The sequence below is a fragment of the Podarcis pityusensis genome (assembly GCF_964106645.2).
Source record: "Podarcis pityusensis genome assembly, chromosome: 18".
Taxonomy (NCBI): Eukaryota; Metazoa; Chordata; class Lepidosauria; order Squamata; family Lacertidae; genus Podarcis; species Podarcis pityusensis.
Genome location: NC_138043.1, coordinates 7,221,855 through 7,238,607, shown reverse-complemented (window position 1 = coordinate 7,238,607; position 16,753 = coordinate 7,221,855). Strand labels below are relative to the sequence as shown.

The 16,753-nt window shown below is 48.0% G+C and overlaps 2 protein-coding genes and 1 long non-coding RNA gene across 3 annotated transcripts in view; 1 reads left to right on the top strand and 2 right to left on the bottom strand.

The window, feature by feature from the left end:
* Positions 1-16,016, top strand: part of LOC308467582 — a 31,325-nt gene extending 15,309 nt beyond the window's left edge. Inside the window, exon 2 of the long non-coding RNA XR_013981238.1 lies at positions 15,730-16,016. This is a non-coding gene — a long non-coding RNA (uncharacterized lncRNA). The remainder of the gene's footprint in view (positions 1-15,729) is intronic.
* MAP2K2 (mitogen-activated protein kinase kinase 2) overlaps positions 1-16,753 on the bottom strand; it is a 37,481-nt gene that overhangs the window by 7,332 nt on the left and 13,396 nt on the right. Inside the window, exons 4-9 of the mRNA XM_080989092.1 lie at positions 13,809-13,886; positions 12,699-12,750; positions 11,679-11,803; positions 10,031-10,244; positions 5,690-5,754; positions 762-823 (exon numbers count right to left, since the gene is read on the bottom strand). Of these exons, the coding sequence (XP_080845218.1) occupies positions 762-823; positions 5,690-5,754; positions 10,031-10,244; positions 11,679-11,803; positions 12,699-12,750; positions 13,809-13,886 (596 nt within the window). The remainder of the gene's footprint in view (positions 1-761; positions 824-5,689; positions 5,755-10,030; positions 10,245-11,678; positions 11,804-12,698; positions 12,751-13,808; positions 13,887-16,753) is intronic.
* TNFAIP8L1 (TNF alpha induced protein 8 like 1) overlaps positions 9,687-16,753 on the bottom strand; it is a 166,871-nt gene continuing 159,804 nt past the window's right edge. Inside the window, exon 3 of the transcript XR_013981183.1 lies at positions 9,687-9,729. The gene's annotated coding sequence lies outside the window, so the exon portion shown is untranslated. The remainder of the gene's footprint in view (positions 9,730-16,753) is intronic.

Genomic DNA, 16,753 nt, shown 5'->3' with positions numbered 1-16,753 from the left:
TACTCTATTTCTATTTATACTTAATTCCTTATAACATTTCTACTAAAGCCATATAACTTCATTCCAACATTTTTCTAACATTCATTATTTTTTACAATATTTCTATACACACTCTTTAGGTTATCAGCACTGCCATACTTTGGGTGGGTCCTTGTACAGTTCCATTGGCTGCACTAACTCACCCCCACCCTCAAAATATATATATAAGCAAACAGCTCGCTCCAACGAGGGGCTGCTGAAAATGCACTCAGCCAGCTCAGCCCAGCCCCCTTCCTCCTCTCGGCCACGCGCAGCCGCCGCTCACCCATTGGCCAGGGCCTCAAACCTTCGCAGACAATTGGCTAGCAATTGGCTGCACCAGGAGGACGGAGGAGGTTCTGCCGCGGTGAGGGAGAGGGCGGGAAATGTCGTGGGGGGGGGGGAATGGCGCCCTTAGGTTGCCAACCTCTGGTCTAGAGGACACCCCAGTCATGAAGGCTCTATCCTACACCCCCTCAAAAAAGTACCTGGAAATAAGCTTCTCTGAGTTAAGCAGGGCTTACTCCTGAGTTTACATGGATAGAATTGCACAGTAAAAGTTAACAGGCTGTTGCGTAAAACTGTAAAGGGGAGAAAATATCCCTGGTGGAGACTGGCTCTCGCTCCCCGGAAAGCCTGGGGAACTGCGGCATTTGTGGCCGTGTGCATTTGGAAGAGGAGACGCTTCCCCTCTCGGCCCACTGGGGTTTGAACACCCCACACCGACGAAAGCAAACACTTACCATTTATTTACAAACTCCTGGAACTCTTGAGTGAAAACCCCGTTTGGCAGCTTTGGAGGTGGCTGGAGATAAGAGAGGAGGAAAAGGAACACAGATGTTAAGACATGTCGGAACCCGGGAAAAGTAGGCGCCGCTGAGAAAAGCAGCCGGGGTGATGGGAGACAATGGATGGGGCGGGAATAAAAGATGGGCAGGGGTTGCAATAAAGAGGCTCCATGGGTCAAATCATTTTCAGGCGTGGGCTGGCATGCCAAATCCCCCCCCCCCCCGCACCGGCCACCTGAATACTGCAAAGCGTCTTGGAGAACCACTTAATTTATTTTGCCCATTTAGCGACTGTAATGTGCTGCGTGCTGGATGCTAAAGCTTTCAAAAATAAATAAATGTGCAATTCCAAGTTTTAACAAGATATATATAAAGGTAAAGGGACCCCTGACCATTAGGTCCAGTCGTGACCGACTCTGGGGTTGCGGTGCTCATCTCGCTTTATTGGCCGAGGGAGCCAGCGTACAGCTTCCGGGTCACGTTGCCAGCATGACTAAGCCGCTACTGGCGAACCAGAGCAGCGCACGGAAACGCCGTTTACCTTCCTGCCAGAATGGTACCTATTTATCTACTTGCACTTTGACGTGCTTTTGAACTGCTAGGTTGGCAGGAGCAGAGACCGAGCAACGGAAGCCCATCCCATCGCGGGGATTCAAACTGCCGACCTTCTGATCGGCAAGTCCTAGGCTCTGTGGTTTAACCCACAGCGCCACCCGCGTCCCTCAAGCTATATATAGCAAGAAGTAAAAAGAAGAAATGAGGCTACGACTGAGAACCGAAAGGAACATTTTGATGCGATGGACTGAATTGCCTTTGCGCTGAACAAAAGTTATTATTCGGTGTCTGGCGCAGTATTCGTCACAGCTTGAGACTTAGGCCAGTGTCTGTCCTGCTTCTGTATATGGATTTGAGAGAGAAAAATGATGAAGACCCAGCCTCAGGCAGGTGCATCATAGCTAATGGCACTGGGAAGAAAAGCTGTGGCATTTTCCCTCTGAGTCTCTCAGAGTCTCTCCCTCTGGCCTGTTGTGCTCACCTTTTGGGTTGGAAACCAGGTTCTAAGAAAGACAGAGCGCTAGCTCCATCCACTGCTCTCGATGTAGCAATGCAGAAGAATCACAGAATTTGTTGGAAGGGACCATGAGGATCATCTAGCCAAGCCTTTCCCAACCTGTGGGTCCCCAGATATTGTTGAACTACAACTCCCATCACCCCTAGCTAGCAAGCCCAGAGCTCAGGGATGATGGGAGTTGTAGTCCAACACCACCTGGGGACCCACAGGTTGAGAACCGCTGACCTATCCCACAGGTAGGCAAACTAAGGCCCGGGGGCCGGATCTGGCCCAATCGCCTTCTCAATCTGGCCCGCAGATGGTCTGGGAATCAGCATGTTTTAACATGAGTAGAATGTGTCCTTTAATTTAAAATGCATCTCTGGGTTATTGGTGGGGCATAGGAATTCATTCATTCCCCCCCCAAAAAAACAAAATATAGTCCGGGCCCCCACAAGGTCTAAGGCACTGCCCCCTGCTGAAAAAGTTTGCTGACCTCTGATCTAGCCCATCCCCCTGCAATGCAGGAACCTTTCTGCTTAATGTGAGACTTGAACCCGTGATCCTGCCAAGATTAAGGGTCTTGCACTCCACTGTCTGAGCTATTTAACAAAATAAACAGGACTACAATATTTTATTCCAAGAAGACCCATTTATCCTAAATAGAACCCAATAAGGTAGTGCGGTCCAGCTTCAAGGGCCTTCTGGCAGTTCCTTCCCTGTGAGAAGTGAGGTTACAGGGAATCAGGCAGAGGGCCTTCTTGGTGGTGGCGCCCGCCCTGTGGAATGCCCTCCCACCAGATGTCAGGGAAATGAACAACTATCTGACTTTTAGAAGACATCTGAAGGCAGCCCTGTTTAGGGAAGTTTTAAATGTTTGAGGTTTTATCATGTTTTTAATATTCTGTTGGGAGCAGCTCAGAGTGGCTGGGGAAACCCAGCCAGATGGGCGGGGTATAAATAATAAAATCATCATTATAATTATGATTATTGGACGCAGGTGGCGCTGTGGTCTAAACCACCGAGCCTCTTGGGCTTGCCGACTGGAAGATCGGCAGTTCGAATCCCTGCGATGGGGTGAGCTCCCGTTGCTTGGCCCCAGCTCCTGCCAACCTAGCAGTTCGAAACCACGCCAGAAAGCACGTCCAAGTGCAAGTAGATAAATAGGTACCACTCTGGCGGGAAGGTAAACGTTTCCGTGCGCTGCTCTGGTTTCGCCAGAAGCGGCTTAGTCATGCTGGCCACATGACCCAGAAAAACTGTCTGCAGACAAACGCCGGCTCCCTCGGCCTGTAAAGCGAGATGAGTGCCGCAACCCCAGAGTCGTCTGGACTGGACTTAACTGTCAGGGGTCCTTTACCTATACCTATTATTATTAAACCCAAGAGTGGCCCAGGACTGATGCGAAAGCAGCAATCCCTGACCGGAGAACACGAACACCCCGAGAATCTTGACTTCTGCTTCAAAAAGGAAAAAGCGCCTGGTCTTCACAGATTGCAAAGACGAGTCAGAAAATGTAGGAGGCAGAGCTGCAGGGACTCCGATGCCCCGTACTGTCTGTTCTGCTGACTGTCTCCGAAGTCCATCTGCTCTTTCCCTAGTCCACAAAGTCTTACATAACACCACACGTCTCTTCGAGATCCCAAATAACTCCTGCATTTCAGCAACTTATGCCCTTGTGAATTGTGGATTCTCACTGCGGTGTGCAACGTGAACCTGTAGGCTGATCCTGCTCTCTGTCCCCATGCTGCAGGGGTGAGGATCCTTTCGGGCTCCATGGGCCAGCCTTCTCAGGCCAAACAGGGCAGGTAAAGGTAAAAGGACCCCTGACCATTAGGTCCAGTCCTGACCGACTCTGGGGTTGCATGCTCATCTCGCTCTATAGGCTGAGGGAGCCGGCGTTTGTCCGCAGACAGCTTCCGGGTCATGTGGCCAGCATGACTAAGCCGCTTCTGGCGAACCAGAGCAGCACACGGAAACGCCGTTTACCTTCCTGCTGGAGCGGTACTTATTTATCTACTTGCACATGACATGCTTTTGAACTGCTAGGTTGGCAGGAGCAGGGACCGAGCAACGGGAGCTCACACCATCACGGGGATTCAAACCGCCAACCTTCTGATCGGCAAGTCCCGCGTCCCTGGGCAGGTAGGCAGGGCTGAAAATGGGTTTGGCTTAATCCGCAGCGTTCATACCCTGGTTGTGGTACTTCTTCATTCATGACGTAAATTTTAAAGGAAAAGGAAGGAGAGGGAGGGTTAGGAAGGCATACAAGCAGGCATGGGGAACCTGTGGCTCTTCAGGCGTTGATGCCTACAGCTCCCTTGATCCCTGGGGCATTGGCCGTGGTGGCTGGGTCCGATAGAAGCTGGAATCCAATGTCCCTGTGGGGGCCACAGGGTCTCCTACCCATGCACATACAGCTGGGAGCAAGCAATATTATTTAGGCAGCAGTTCACGCAGCTTGCTAAAGGTAAAGGGACCCCTGACCATTAGGTCCAGTCGTGGCCGACTCTGGGGTTGCGGCGCTCATCTCGCTTTATTGGCCGAGGGAGCCGGTGTACAGCTTCCGGGTCATGCGGCCAATCTTGGTGAATTCACAGGGAGAGATTAAGCTCTGGCGAACCGGAGCAGTGCACGGAAACACCGTTTACCTTCCTGCCGGAGTGGGACCTATTGATCTACTTGCACTTTGACGTGCTTTTGAACTGCTAGGTTGGCAGGAGCTGGGACCGAGCAACAGGAGCTCACCCCGTCGTGGGGATTCGAACCGCCGACCTTCTGATCGGCAAGTCCTAGGCTCTGTGGTTTAACCCACAGCGCCACCCGTGTCCCAAACACGTCAACTTTTGCCAGCCTTCCTAGACAGGCATGTGGGTTTACTTGCTCGAGAAGCCAGGTATTAAACCAGGCCCTGGATTCTGTGAGGGCGGAGATCCGAAAACGGGGATTTTCTGCCGCTGCCCCATTCTATGGAATAGCTTTCCCTTTGCCACACGTCAAGGTGGCAAACACCAGCTGCTTCAGGCATCTTGTGCAGACTTACCTTATCGCACAGGCTTTCCCCTGACCTATAAGCCTGGACTCTGCTTTTGAGTCCTCAGAATTTCAGCTTTATTTACTTTTGTGTTTTGATACTGCTGTTCCATTGGTTTTGCACTGCACCTTTTAAAAAATTGATATATTGCTTCTTTTAGACTGTTCGTGGCTTAAGACTGTTCATGGCCTAGGACCCTTGTACCTACGGGACCGCCTCTCCTGGTATGCCCCACGGAGAGCCTCAAGGTCCATAAATAACAACACCCTAGTGGTCCCGGGCCCTAAGGAAGTTAGATTGGCTTCAACCAGAGGCAGGGCCTTTTCAACACTGGCTCCGGCCTGGTGGAACGCTCTGTCTCATGAGACCAGGGCCCTGCAGGATCTGATTTCTTTCCGCAGGGCCTGTAAGACAGAGTTGTTCCACCTGGCCTTTGGCTTGGAGCCAATTTGATTCCCTCCCTCTCTTTCTTTTTTCTTTTCCTTCTCCTCCTGCGATGAGGCTACATTTTAATATTTTAATGTTCCATTATTTTAATGTTGTATTTTATTTTTGTTTTTAAGTTGTAATCATTCATCTTGTTTTTATTATTGCTTGTAAGCCGCTCTGAGCCCGGCCTTGGCTGGGGAGGGCGGGGTATAAATAAAAAATTATTATTATTATTATTAAGAGAGCTTTGAAATATTAAGCTCTATGTGTCTGGGTACTGTTTCTGTCCCCACCCCCACCCCTACCCCTTTTAAAACTATGCAGGGAAAGAACCCACAAAAACTAACAGAGTCTCTTCAAGCCACCAACCTCATTAACTATGTAGTCCAGCAATTCGAAGATAGCCATCGCAGGTCGACTGTCCATCCCGTGGCCTGCATGAACAAAAAGGAACCAAGAGAGTGGAGTCAGAGCAAGCACTGGACACTGGCTGTGTGACCAACTGGCCCCACCCAAGCTGCTAGGTTTTATTCAGAGCCGGCCCACTGAAAAGAACGAACATGACTTAAGTTTACGCCCATTAATTTCAACAGGTCTGCTCGGAGTAAAACTTTTTTTTTTTTAAATGATATTTATTGAGAATTTAAAATTACAGAGAAAAAGAAAGAAAAGGAAAAAAGGTAGACAAAAAGAGAAATTAAACAATACAAGTCAATAAAAAGAAAAAAAAGAAAAAACAAAACACACAATACATCAAAACCAAAAACAAAAATAAACAAAAAATTTAAAAACAAATCCAATATTCCCAAATCTTTATCTTTCGTTAACTTGTTGCATCGACCTCCTCACACCTCCCTTTTTTGTATTCTAGTTATTAATTATCTCAGCAAATCCTTTCCATCTTTCACTATATTCTGTCATTAAATTACCTTAATTTATTTTAACCTTATCTTACCATGAAAAGCCCTAAAGCTTAAAACTTATTTATACATAATTCCTTTTAACATTTCTACTAAAGCCAAATAGTTTCATTCCAACATTTTTCTAATACTCATTAATTTTACAATGATTTTCTAAATGAATTTTTAAAACTTTCTTCCAATCTTCATCCATCATCTCTTCTTCCTGGTCTCGGGTTTTATCAGTCCTTTCTATCCCTTCCATCTAGTCCATCAACCTGGTGACCTTCTATCCGAGGCTCTTAAGTCTTTTCCATGTCCCTTCTGCAGGTCTTCTTCATGTTTATACCTGCACTTTACTTTATCTTCTGCTCGGAGTAAAACTTGGCTGGACACCACACAACGGTGGTGCGTATGTGCAACGTACGGACACAAACCATACAGCCTTCTCCTGGGGACAGCGCACTTGGGAAAGCTGCGCTACTTAACAGCTCCCCGTCAACAAGCATTTGTCACGACGCACACAAGGCTTTTGCTGCCTGGCTAGATGAGGGTTTAGGAAGAGAGATGATGTGTACTGGGGGCTGTGGTGTAAGAAAATTGGGAGAACGCTAAATGGATACGCCACCACCGCCAGCCCTTCAGTGAATGAGGCAGGCGGCAAACCGAGAAGGTGGCTGGGGGTGGGTGAGGAGGAGGACTACTTGCCCCCCTCGCAGTGTGCATAGGAATCCAGTTTTTAAAAAAATAGTCCAGCCCTCCACAAGGTCTGAGGGACAGTGGACCAGCCCCCTGCTGAAAAAGTTTGCTGACCCCTTTTTTAGACTAATCTACCTACCCATGAAGGGACATGGGTGGCGCTGTGGGTTAAACCACAGAGCCTAGGACTTGCCGATCAGAAGGTTGGCGGTTCCAATCCCCGTGACGGGGTGAGCTCCCGTTGCTCGGTCCCTGCTCCTGCCAACCTAGCAGTTCGAAAGCACGTCAAAGTGCAAGTAGATCAATAGGTACCGCTCTGGCGGGAAGGTAAACGGCGTTTCCGCGCGCTGCTCTGGTTCGCCAGAAGCGGCTTAGTCATGCTGGCCACATGACCCGGAAGCTGTATGCCGGCTCCCTCGGCCAATAAAGCGAGATGAGCACCGCAACCCCAGAGTCGGTCACAACCGGACCTAATGGTCAGGTGTCCCTTTACCTTTACCTACCCATGTGCCATCTGAAACCAAAGAGGCATATTGGTTGTCAGATATGAACCCCCCCCCCCAAGCTCTCCTACTCCATGACGGTGTGGAATAAGAGGGTTGCATTGAACACGGCAGTTCTGGAACAGCGGTCTTCTGCAATTGAACTTCCCCATCCTCTCCCCTGAATGGGGGGGGGGGGTGTGCCACCTGGCACCCTCAATATCTTTTCTGAAGGGTGGGGAGACCCCCCAGAGTGGATCGGGGGGCTGTGCTGGGGAAAGAAGAGAAGGTGGAGTCGCACTGCAGAAGCGGAACTACAGTGGTTCCTCGGGTTAAGAACTTAATTCGTTCCGGAGGTCCGTTCTTAACCTGAGGCACCACTTTAGCTAGTGGGGCCTCCCGCTGCCACCGCTGCGCGATTTCTGTTCTCATCCTGAAGCAAAGTTCTTAACCCGAGGTACTATTTCTGGGTTAGCGGAGTCTGTAACCTGAAGCGTCTGTAACCCGAGGTACCACTGTACAAGGCTTTGGCTGCAACCCAACTTGTGTTCGCTCTTTGTCTAATTGGAGGTGGTCCTAGCCTCTCTCTCACACACACCCTTTGGGAGGAAATCTTACAAACGATGCGCTGCTCAGGAGCCTTAAAATACTACCTTGACAGGGACATAAGATGCCCCCAGTGCTGGCAGGGAAAAGGCCAAGAGTAAACACGAGAGAGGTTTGTAGAAGAATGTGGCATATAAATAAGCCAATTAATAATGATTATGATGATGCATTATATTGCATGGGTTTGTCTCAATTGGAAGCATACCCAAACCAAGCTCTCTCCTGGCTAATCAAGCAAAGTACATTTACACTTAAAGAGCTGCCTAACTGGCAACTTTGTTTGCACAGCCATTAAGGAAAGGAAATTTTTGAAGTGACTCTAGCCAGTGGTTAAGATCTGTACATGAAGGCCCGCAAAATTCCCTCCGGCACAGGTAACTGTGGTCGGCTTTTGATTATTAAATCTGAATTTACTGACGCAAGCTGTACACATTATACCTTTTTATGATTTGTGGTTGCTATAATATTTGTGTGCAACGTCCGTTTGGGGAGCGGAGCAGACTATTAAAAAAAGCCCTCAAGGCATGTTTAAATTAGACCTATTCCTTCTATTCATGGCTACTCAGAACAGATTCGCTCAGTTTTAATGGACATGGCTAATTTAGGTCCATTAATTTCAAGAGACTGACTCTGAGTAGGAGTTAGCTGCATACAACCCCCTATGCTTGAGGGCAGGGAGTTCCTATTACCAGATATTAGGGGCGACGGGGGCAAGCTACCTCTACCATTAATACATTTATATTTTGGCTTTCTTTCAAGGATCTCATTCTTCCTCCACTTTTACGTAGGTTAGGATAAAAGATAGTGATGGGCCAAAAGTCACCTAGTGACCTTTATGGCTGACTGGAGGTTTATTGCCCTCCAGATGTTGCTGAACTACACCTTCCATCAGTCCTAGCAAGCATGACCAGGGTGGAAATAGCAATATAGATTGATGCAATGAATTATACATAGGGCTGCCTCTAAAGACAGTTCGGAAACTTCAGCAGAATTCAGCTGCCAGGTTGCTCACCGGAGCAAGACAGTTTGAGCATATTACACCGATCCTGGTCCGACTGCACTGGTTAGTTTCCGGGTCCAATTCAAAGTGCTGGTTTTGACCTATAAAGCCTGAAATGGCTCAGGACCACAATACCTCAAAGACCGCCTCTTTCCAGATGAACCTACCCAGATCATCTTCCGATGCTCTCCTTCAGGTGCCTCCTCCTCGAGAGGTTCAGAGGGTAGCAACATGAGAACGGGGCCTTCTCTGCAGTGGCTCCCTGTCTGTGGAATGCTCTCCCCAGGGAAGTTCGCCTGGCGCCTTCATTATACACCTTTAGGCGCCAGGCAAAAACATTCCTTTTTAACCAGGCCCTTGGTTGATCCGATTTACATCCTATGCCCCTTTAAAATGTGTTTTTTGAGGGAGGGGGGTGCTATTGGGTTGTTGTTTTAATTTTTATTATTGTGGTTTTATACCTTGATTTTATTCTGCGAACCGCCCTGAGACCCCTGGGTATAGGGCAGTACAGTAGTACCTCAGGTTAAGTACTTAATTCGTTCCGGAGGTCCGTTCTTAACCTGAAAATGTTCTTAACCTGAAGCACCACTTTAGCTAATGGGGCCTCGTGCTGCTGCCGCGCCGCCAGAGCACGATTTCTGTTCTCATACTGAAGCAAAGTTCTTAACCTGAAGCACTATTTCTGGGTTAGCGGAGTCTGTAACCTGAAGCGTATGTAACCTGAGGTACCACTGTATATAAATCCAGTAAATAATAATAATACAGCAACACTGGGGAGGGGCAGATGCTCCCGACACCTGCTCTAACCAATACACTGAACTGCCTCAAGACCTCACAGAGGTTTTCGGGAGGCCGCTGTCAGGGCTCCTTCGTCTGGTCCAAATTAACTTGGCAACGCGAACCTAGAGCGATCAGACCCGGTTTCGCTCTTGCACCCTGCACTGGGAAACAAGTCCCAGTGACTAAAACCTGACCGTCAACAACACCTCTCCCCCCCCCCCCGTCCTCATACAATGCCTACCGCTAACAGGGCGTCCTGGGGGCCTGGGCCGTGGTGAGATGCTGTGAGATTCCCCTTCTGCCCCATCGAACACGGGGCGGCCGAATATCGCTTCCAGTTCCTTGGCATCTGGCGGAGGGATGGGATACCTTCCAATCGACAGCTCCACCAGAGAGAGGCCCATGCTCCAGATATCGGACTGGACCGAATAGTGAGTACCTTGTAAGCGCTCTGGCTGCAAGCGGTCAAAACAAGAGAGGTGGGTTAGTTCAGGCTTGAACAACAACCAACCTCAAGCCTGACTTGAAATGGTACTTTGCAGCCTGTTGCCTAGTCCGGATGAAGGAGTGGGCGACCTTGAGAAATAAAGAGAATTTTGGAATTAAGGCGGCCCCGGGCTTTCAGAATTGCAATGCCTGTAAAAAGGCAGAAGAACTCACCACCCAAAGAAGAAACCCATCATCATAGCCAGTTACTGAAAAGACCTCCTTTCTTCTTTTTCCTTTGCGGAAGCAAATATTAAGAATGGGAACTGCACTACAGTTTGGGATCAGGACGTTTAATTTTACCCCCTAAGTGGTCAGTGAAGAACCTCTTACTTTGCATCGTCCATCACTAACGTTGGCGGTACTATTTGTATTCCTCAGCAGCACGCTGTTTCTGCTTATTGCAATGTAACCATGGCAAGTGTTCTTAAATATGACTCTCTTCTCCCCGCCAATACAGTATGCCCGCATCCTAAGCATATTTTAACTTGCGTGATTCTAACGACATGTGGGGAAGGTGAGGGTGCACCTACGGGATCCTGTGGGAAGTTGGATTATCCTGCGCGATCTCATGAGAGCACCCCCAGCGGTAACAGAGATGGCATGCCTAGCGCAGGAAGCAAAGCCAGGAGCTTAAAACCTGTTTTTGTAGTGCCAAGCAGCTCTGGGGCTGCCAAAGATTCTCTCCCTCTCCTCCCCTCCCCATCTGCCTTATAGAAGATACACTGGCTAGCCATGGGGTGGCTCCAATTATGGTAACACAATTTGGGGTTTACACGATTTCCGTGCATATATATTACCCTTGAAACCGAACCCCTGTGGGTCAACTGTCCACCCAATCCACACTTTGCTGTTGTTTCACCACCTCTGTTTTAGTACTATCGTATTCATTCCGAATGAACTTACCCGCCATTTATTAGACAGCCTTGAGCTGACAAACTTCAACCATCTTCACCTACAGCATACTATAAACACCACGGGGCTTCCACAGATCCTTCTCAATTCTCAAAAAGTCCTTATGAAAATAAAATCCATAGGCAGGGAATCCACAGCCCATTTGGATTGGGGAGAAAAGCTTAAAAACATAACTACTAGAGTTTGGGGGTTTTTTGGAGGGGGGCATTTTTTAATTTTTAAGAAACCCCATTAGTTGGACTTTATAGGCTGCAACTCCTATTATCCCTATCCATTGGGCTGGGCTGAACTAGGGCTGATGAGAGTCCAATGCCACCTGGTGGGGGCCGCCGGTTCTCCAAGCCCCCAACTGGGTGCTGCTCAAACCTATCACCTTAGGAGCCACCCACTTCTGATGCAAAACACACACACACCACACACACACACACACACACACACACACACACACAAACCAAAGGTGGCACAACAAACACAGCAAAGGGACCTACAGACATATAGGAGCGAGTGCCCACGAAGGAATTCGCCATGGAGTCGATGAGCTGGCCGCTGACTCCAAAATCACAGAGCTTAATCTCTCCCCGGGAATTCACCAAGATGTTAGAAGGCTTCACATCTGAAAATAGATTTTTGAGAGAAAAGACTGAAAGGAGGGGAAATTCAGAGTGTGTGCAATTCAAGCAATGGAGAGCCCTTGGTGAAGGTTCTACATACCCTCAGAGCATTCAGCTTTCTGTTTTTGTTTTTAATGAAAACGAATGAATGAATGCAATTTCCTAGCCATCATGGCTATTCAACAATTTTCTTCAACCTGGTATTCTCCGTATGTTGTCAGACTACTTCTGCCATCATCTCTGTCCACTGGGAAAGTTAGTTGGGGTTGATGGAAGTTGGAGTCTGAGAACACCTGGAGGGCAGCAGGACACCTAGGAAGGCTGCGTCTGATTGAATTTTGGAAGCACTGAAGTCTGGCAACCAGGGCCTTTTCAAAGATAAACACCCAGCAACTCAGAATGGAAAGTGGCAGGGGTGGGAGAGAGGCCTTTGAGAGCTGCTGCCAATCAGTATGGCCTCCTGGCAACTGTACCTCAACCCAACACTCATGGAAGTACTGGCATTGTTCGAATCACACATACAGCTGGAGCAAAACGGCTTAGAACCCACCCTTCCCAATCTCGCTCCCAGGACTCAGTTGAGGCCCCGTTATTCCTGATGTCCAAATGAATGTGGAATTCAGATACCCTCCTGTCTGTTAATCGTAGAGAGCAAGTGGGATGTAACCAAGGAATCCTTGGCATGTTCTGGCACGACGGTGCTTGCTTGGTTGTTTCCAAGCCTGAATCAAGTCAAAATGGAGCTCCAGAAAGAGAGTGGTTTGCAAAGTCAACGCCTCGAAGCACAGTAAGCGTTGAAACCAAGTCTACGTATGTCCACTGCGCTTGTGGAATCTGGGTTCCCTCAGCACAAAAGACCCTCGCAGAGCTTTCCCTGTCTTCCAGCTGCTCACTCACCTCTGTGCATGATCTGGTGCTTCTCTCGTAAGTAAGCCAATCCTCGCAGAACCTGGTGATGTGGCGGGGGCGGGGAAGAGGAGAAGAGAGGAGAAGGAAAAGGTCAGGGTGCCATGGGGATTTGGAAAGCTGAAGGCTTTGCAGGGTGGAAATCAGGCTCTTCTGGATCAAGGAAGACAAAGGCTGCCAAGTGTTGGCCAATGCAACAGATTGCAAAAGAGGAAGGGAGGCTGTACCACCTTTTCTCCCTCCATGGACTGACTGGTTCCCTCTCACCATACTGGCTGGTCCAGAAATAACCAGATCCAATTATGTTCAGGTTCCCACTCCAAAATTTTGAGTGGGGCTTGAGGGGGCAGACGTATTTGATGTTTCTGCTCCTTCCCCATTCCTCCCCTCTCATTTCATTCTGTTTGGGCCAGAACCTTTCATGGGAATTTACGTTTCTCTGAGCCCCCACTATAGATCTATGCTTGGGTCTTGCCACCTCAACAATTGCCCTGCTTTTTCATCCATCATTGCCCATTTTTTGTTCTCCTTTGACTATAACCTGCGTTTGGTCACCTAATCCACTTGATTGACTGACACTCACCTTGAAATTAATGGAGCCAAATTAGTCATGTCCATCAAAGGGGCCTAACCTTGAGCAGGACTGACATTTGATAAAGGCAATTCCCCCCCCCTCCATTTGGGGAAGTTCTCTTCCATGTTAAAGGAGGGAGCCCTCAAAACCATCACAAGAGTTTCACTTTTATTGCCTGATCAGTTTCAACAGTTTAAGGTAAGGAAGAGCAGCCGACAAACTCGATGAACCTTTGTTCCTGAAAAGTGGTTATTAATTATTGTTAAAATAATTCATGCAACGCCTTTCATTTAGAGAAGAAGTACGAAGGCAACTGGTTGTTTTTTAGACACCCTGTAAGCAAGGGGGGGAAAGAACTGTTATCCTTCTCTACTTCATCAGAACTGAGCTGCTAATACAATTGTACTTTGGTTTTTGAACAGCTTAGTTCTCAAACATTTTGGCTCCCGAATGCCGCAAAGCTGAGCCTATTTTCTTTAAACAAGCTTTTTTTTTTTTTCTTAAGAGGAAGGCAACAGCATACTCACCGCTATGCTGACTTTCCCCAAGATATCCTCAGGAATTCTCTTGGCTTCTTTCAAAACCTGATCTAGGGAACCTCCATCCTAAACTCAGAGGAAAAGAGACCAGCTGACATAAAGTAAGATATTGGCCATAACCACAGTTCACACCCCGCGCAAGCCAGGCATTCCTGTATGAAGGCAGTGTGCTAACCCATCTCTTCCCCAGACACAGGCATAGTGCAAAGGTACATGGTGTACGTACTCCCCAGCCGCAGCCAGATTTTACTAATTGAAACTTTTCTTCTCAAGCATTTCTATACCTCGAATCAGTATACTTCCTCAGGAAGGGGGACCTTTTGACACTTTTTTCCCGCACAGTGACAAGGGAAAGGGCATTTTCAATTGTGACTCAACAACAGGTAAAGGCTGACCTTGCTTCCCAGGCGTCAGATGGACTGACCCGAGTTAGTTCTGCAATTAGCAGGCCCCTAAAACTTCCTGTGGTTGTTAAGGGGGGTTGTTTTTGCATCTTTGTGTGTGTGTGCGTGTGTGTGTGTGTTCCATGAATTGTTGATGTTCTGTATCAATCTGTTTAAAAGTAAAGGGACCCCTGACCATTAGGTCCAGCCGTGGCTGACTCTGGGGTTGCGGCGCTCATCTCGCTTTATTGGCCGACGGAGCTGGCGTACAGCTTCCGGGTCATGTGGCCAGCATGACTAAGCTGCTTCTGGCAAACCAGAGCAGCGCACGGAAACGCCGTTTACCTTTCCGCAGGAGCGGTACCTATTTATCTACTTGCACTTTGACGTGCTTTCAAACTGCTAGGTTGGCAGGAGCAGGGACCGAGCAACGGGAGCTCACCCCGTGGCGGGGATTCGAACCGCCGACCTTCTGATCGGCAAGCCCTAGGCTCTGTGGTTTAACCCACAGTGCCACCCGCATCCCTATCAATCTGTTTACTATTTAGCTAATGTTTTGCATAACTTATTAATGGTATAATGTATTTATGTTTTTATATGTGTTGTGGTTTGCTTGGAGACCTTTGGGTAACAAGCAACTGATAAGTCTAAATCAGGCATAGGCAAACTCGGCCCTCCAGATGTTTTAGGACTACAACTCCCATCATTCCTACCTACAGGACCAGTGGTCAGGGATGATGGGAATTGTAGTCTCAAAACATCTGGAGGGCCGAGTTTGCCTATGCCTGGTCTAAATGCTGTTGCTGCTATTACTACTAATACCATTACTACTAATAACAGTTGCCCGTTGTGGCTCAGGCAGCATATTATTTCTGTGTCACTTAAATTTGGCAAAATGCAGAATTCATAGCATACCAGTGACCACCGAACAAGTCACCAAGAAGAAGAAGAAGAGTTTGGATTTGATATCCCGCCTTTTACTCCCCTTCAGGAGTCTCAAAGCGGCTAACAATCTCCTTTTCCCTTCCTCCCCCACAACAAACACTCTGTGAGGTGAGTGGGGCTGAGAGACTTCAGAGAAGTGTGACTAGCCCAAGGTCACCCAGCAGCTGCATGTGGAGGAGCGGGGAAGCGAACCCGGTTCCCCAGATTACGTGACTACCGCTCTTAACCACTACACCACACTGGCTCTCAAATGGCAGCAGCTCCCGTAAACTATGTAAAAGGAACCAAAGCAATAGGGAGATGACCCCCCTCTCGCTGCCAGATCCTGCACTAGATCTGCACTTGCCTTACGGTTGACACAACTGGCCAACGTCTCTCAATGTCTACTGCAAGAACCGGCCTATTTGTAGAGATCTGCAAGCAAGGCTCTGACCTCACCCTCAGGATAGGCAAGTGGCTGGCAGGAACAAGGGTGTTGCTTTTTTCTGCTGTGGCATTTCCGAATACAGAATATCCATCCTAAGTGTATTTGCCTGGCACCCAAGTTACCTCATTACAAGCCAAATGCTTCTCTCTCCCAGTACGTTCTCTCCCAGTATGTTTCTGAGCACAATTCAAAGTGTTGGTGCTGACCTTTAAAGCCCTAAACGGCCTCGGTCCTGTATACCTGAAGGAGCGTCTCCACCCCCATCGTTCAGCCCGGACACTGAGGTCCAGTGCCGAGGGCCTTCTGGCGGTTCCCTCTGTGCGAGAAGTAAGGTTACAGGGAACCAGGCAGAGGGCCTTCTCGGTAGTGGCGCCTGCCCTGTGGAACGCCCTCCCAGCAGATTTCAAGGCAATAAACACCTATTTTACTTTTAAAAGACAACTGAAGGCAGCCCTCTTTAGGGAAGTTTTTAATGTCTGATGCTGTACTGTTTTTAATATTCAGTTGGAAGCCGCCCAGAGTGGCTGGGGAAACCCAGCCAGATGGGCGGGGTATAAATAATAAATTATTATTATTATTATATCTCTTTCTCTTAACAGAATGAAGGGACTAATTTTGACCTTTGTTTCATAGCTGATCTTAGTTCTGCCTATCATTAAAAGAAACCCACTTGTGTATGCATATATGTGTATGAGTAAGCCATCTTGGCCATTATTTTGATTGAGAAGTGGGACACATATCTTAAGAAAATAAAATAAAGCACCGGCGTCCTTTGCCATCCACTAAATCAATGCCTCACAACACTGAAGACATGTAAGCAAGCCAGGACGATTCTCAAACATTCTATTTTATCCACTTTGCCCACAGAATACATTACTTTATACAAATCTCTGCTGTGTTACGATTCTTAAATTAAACAAAGCTAAAAATGCACAATCTGAAAGAGAGAGAATGTAACAGATGGCCCTGATCTTGCCTCACAAAAAAGTTGACAAGGTAAAGTTCGCTCTTGTCTGCAGAATGTATTGAGAGATCACAAATACAGCCCACAGAAGTGCATACCAAACCTCTGAAACGGCAATTTGAGAAGACACCACTTCTTGCAGAAACTGATCTGGTCTCTGAACAAGCTGGAACTTGAATTAGGGCCTCCCCAGCTGACCTTAAGCATCAGGGAG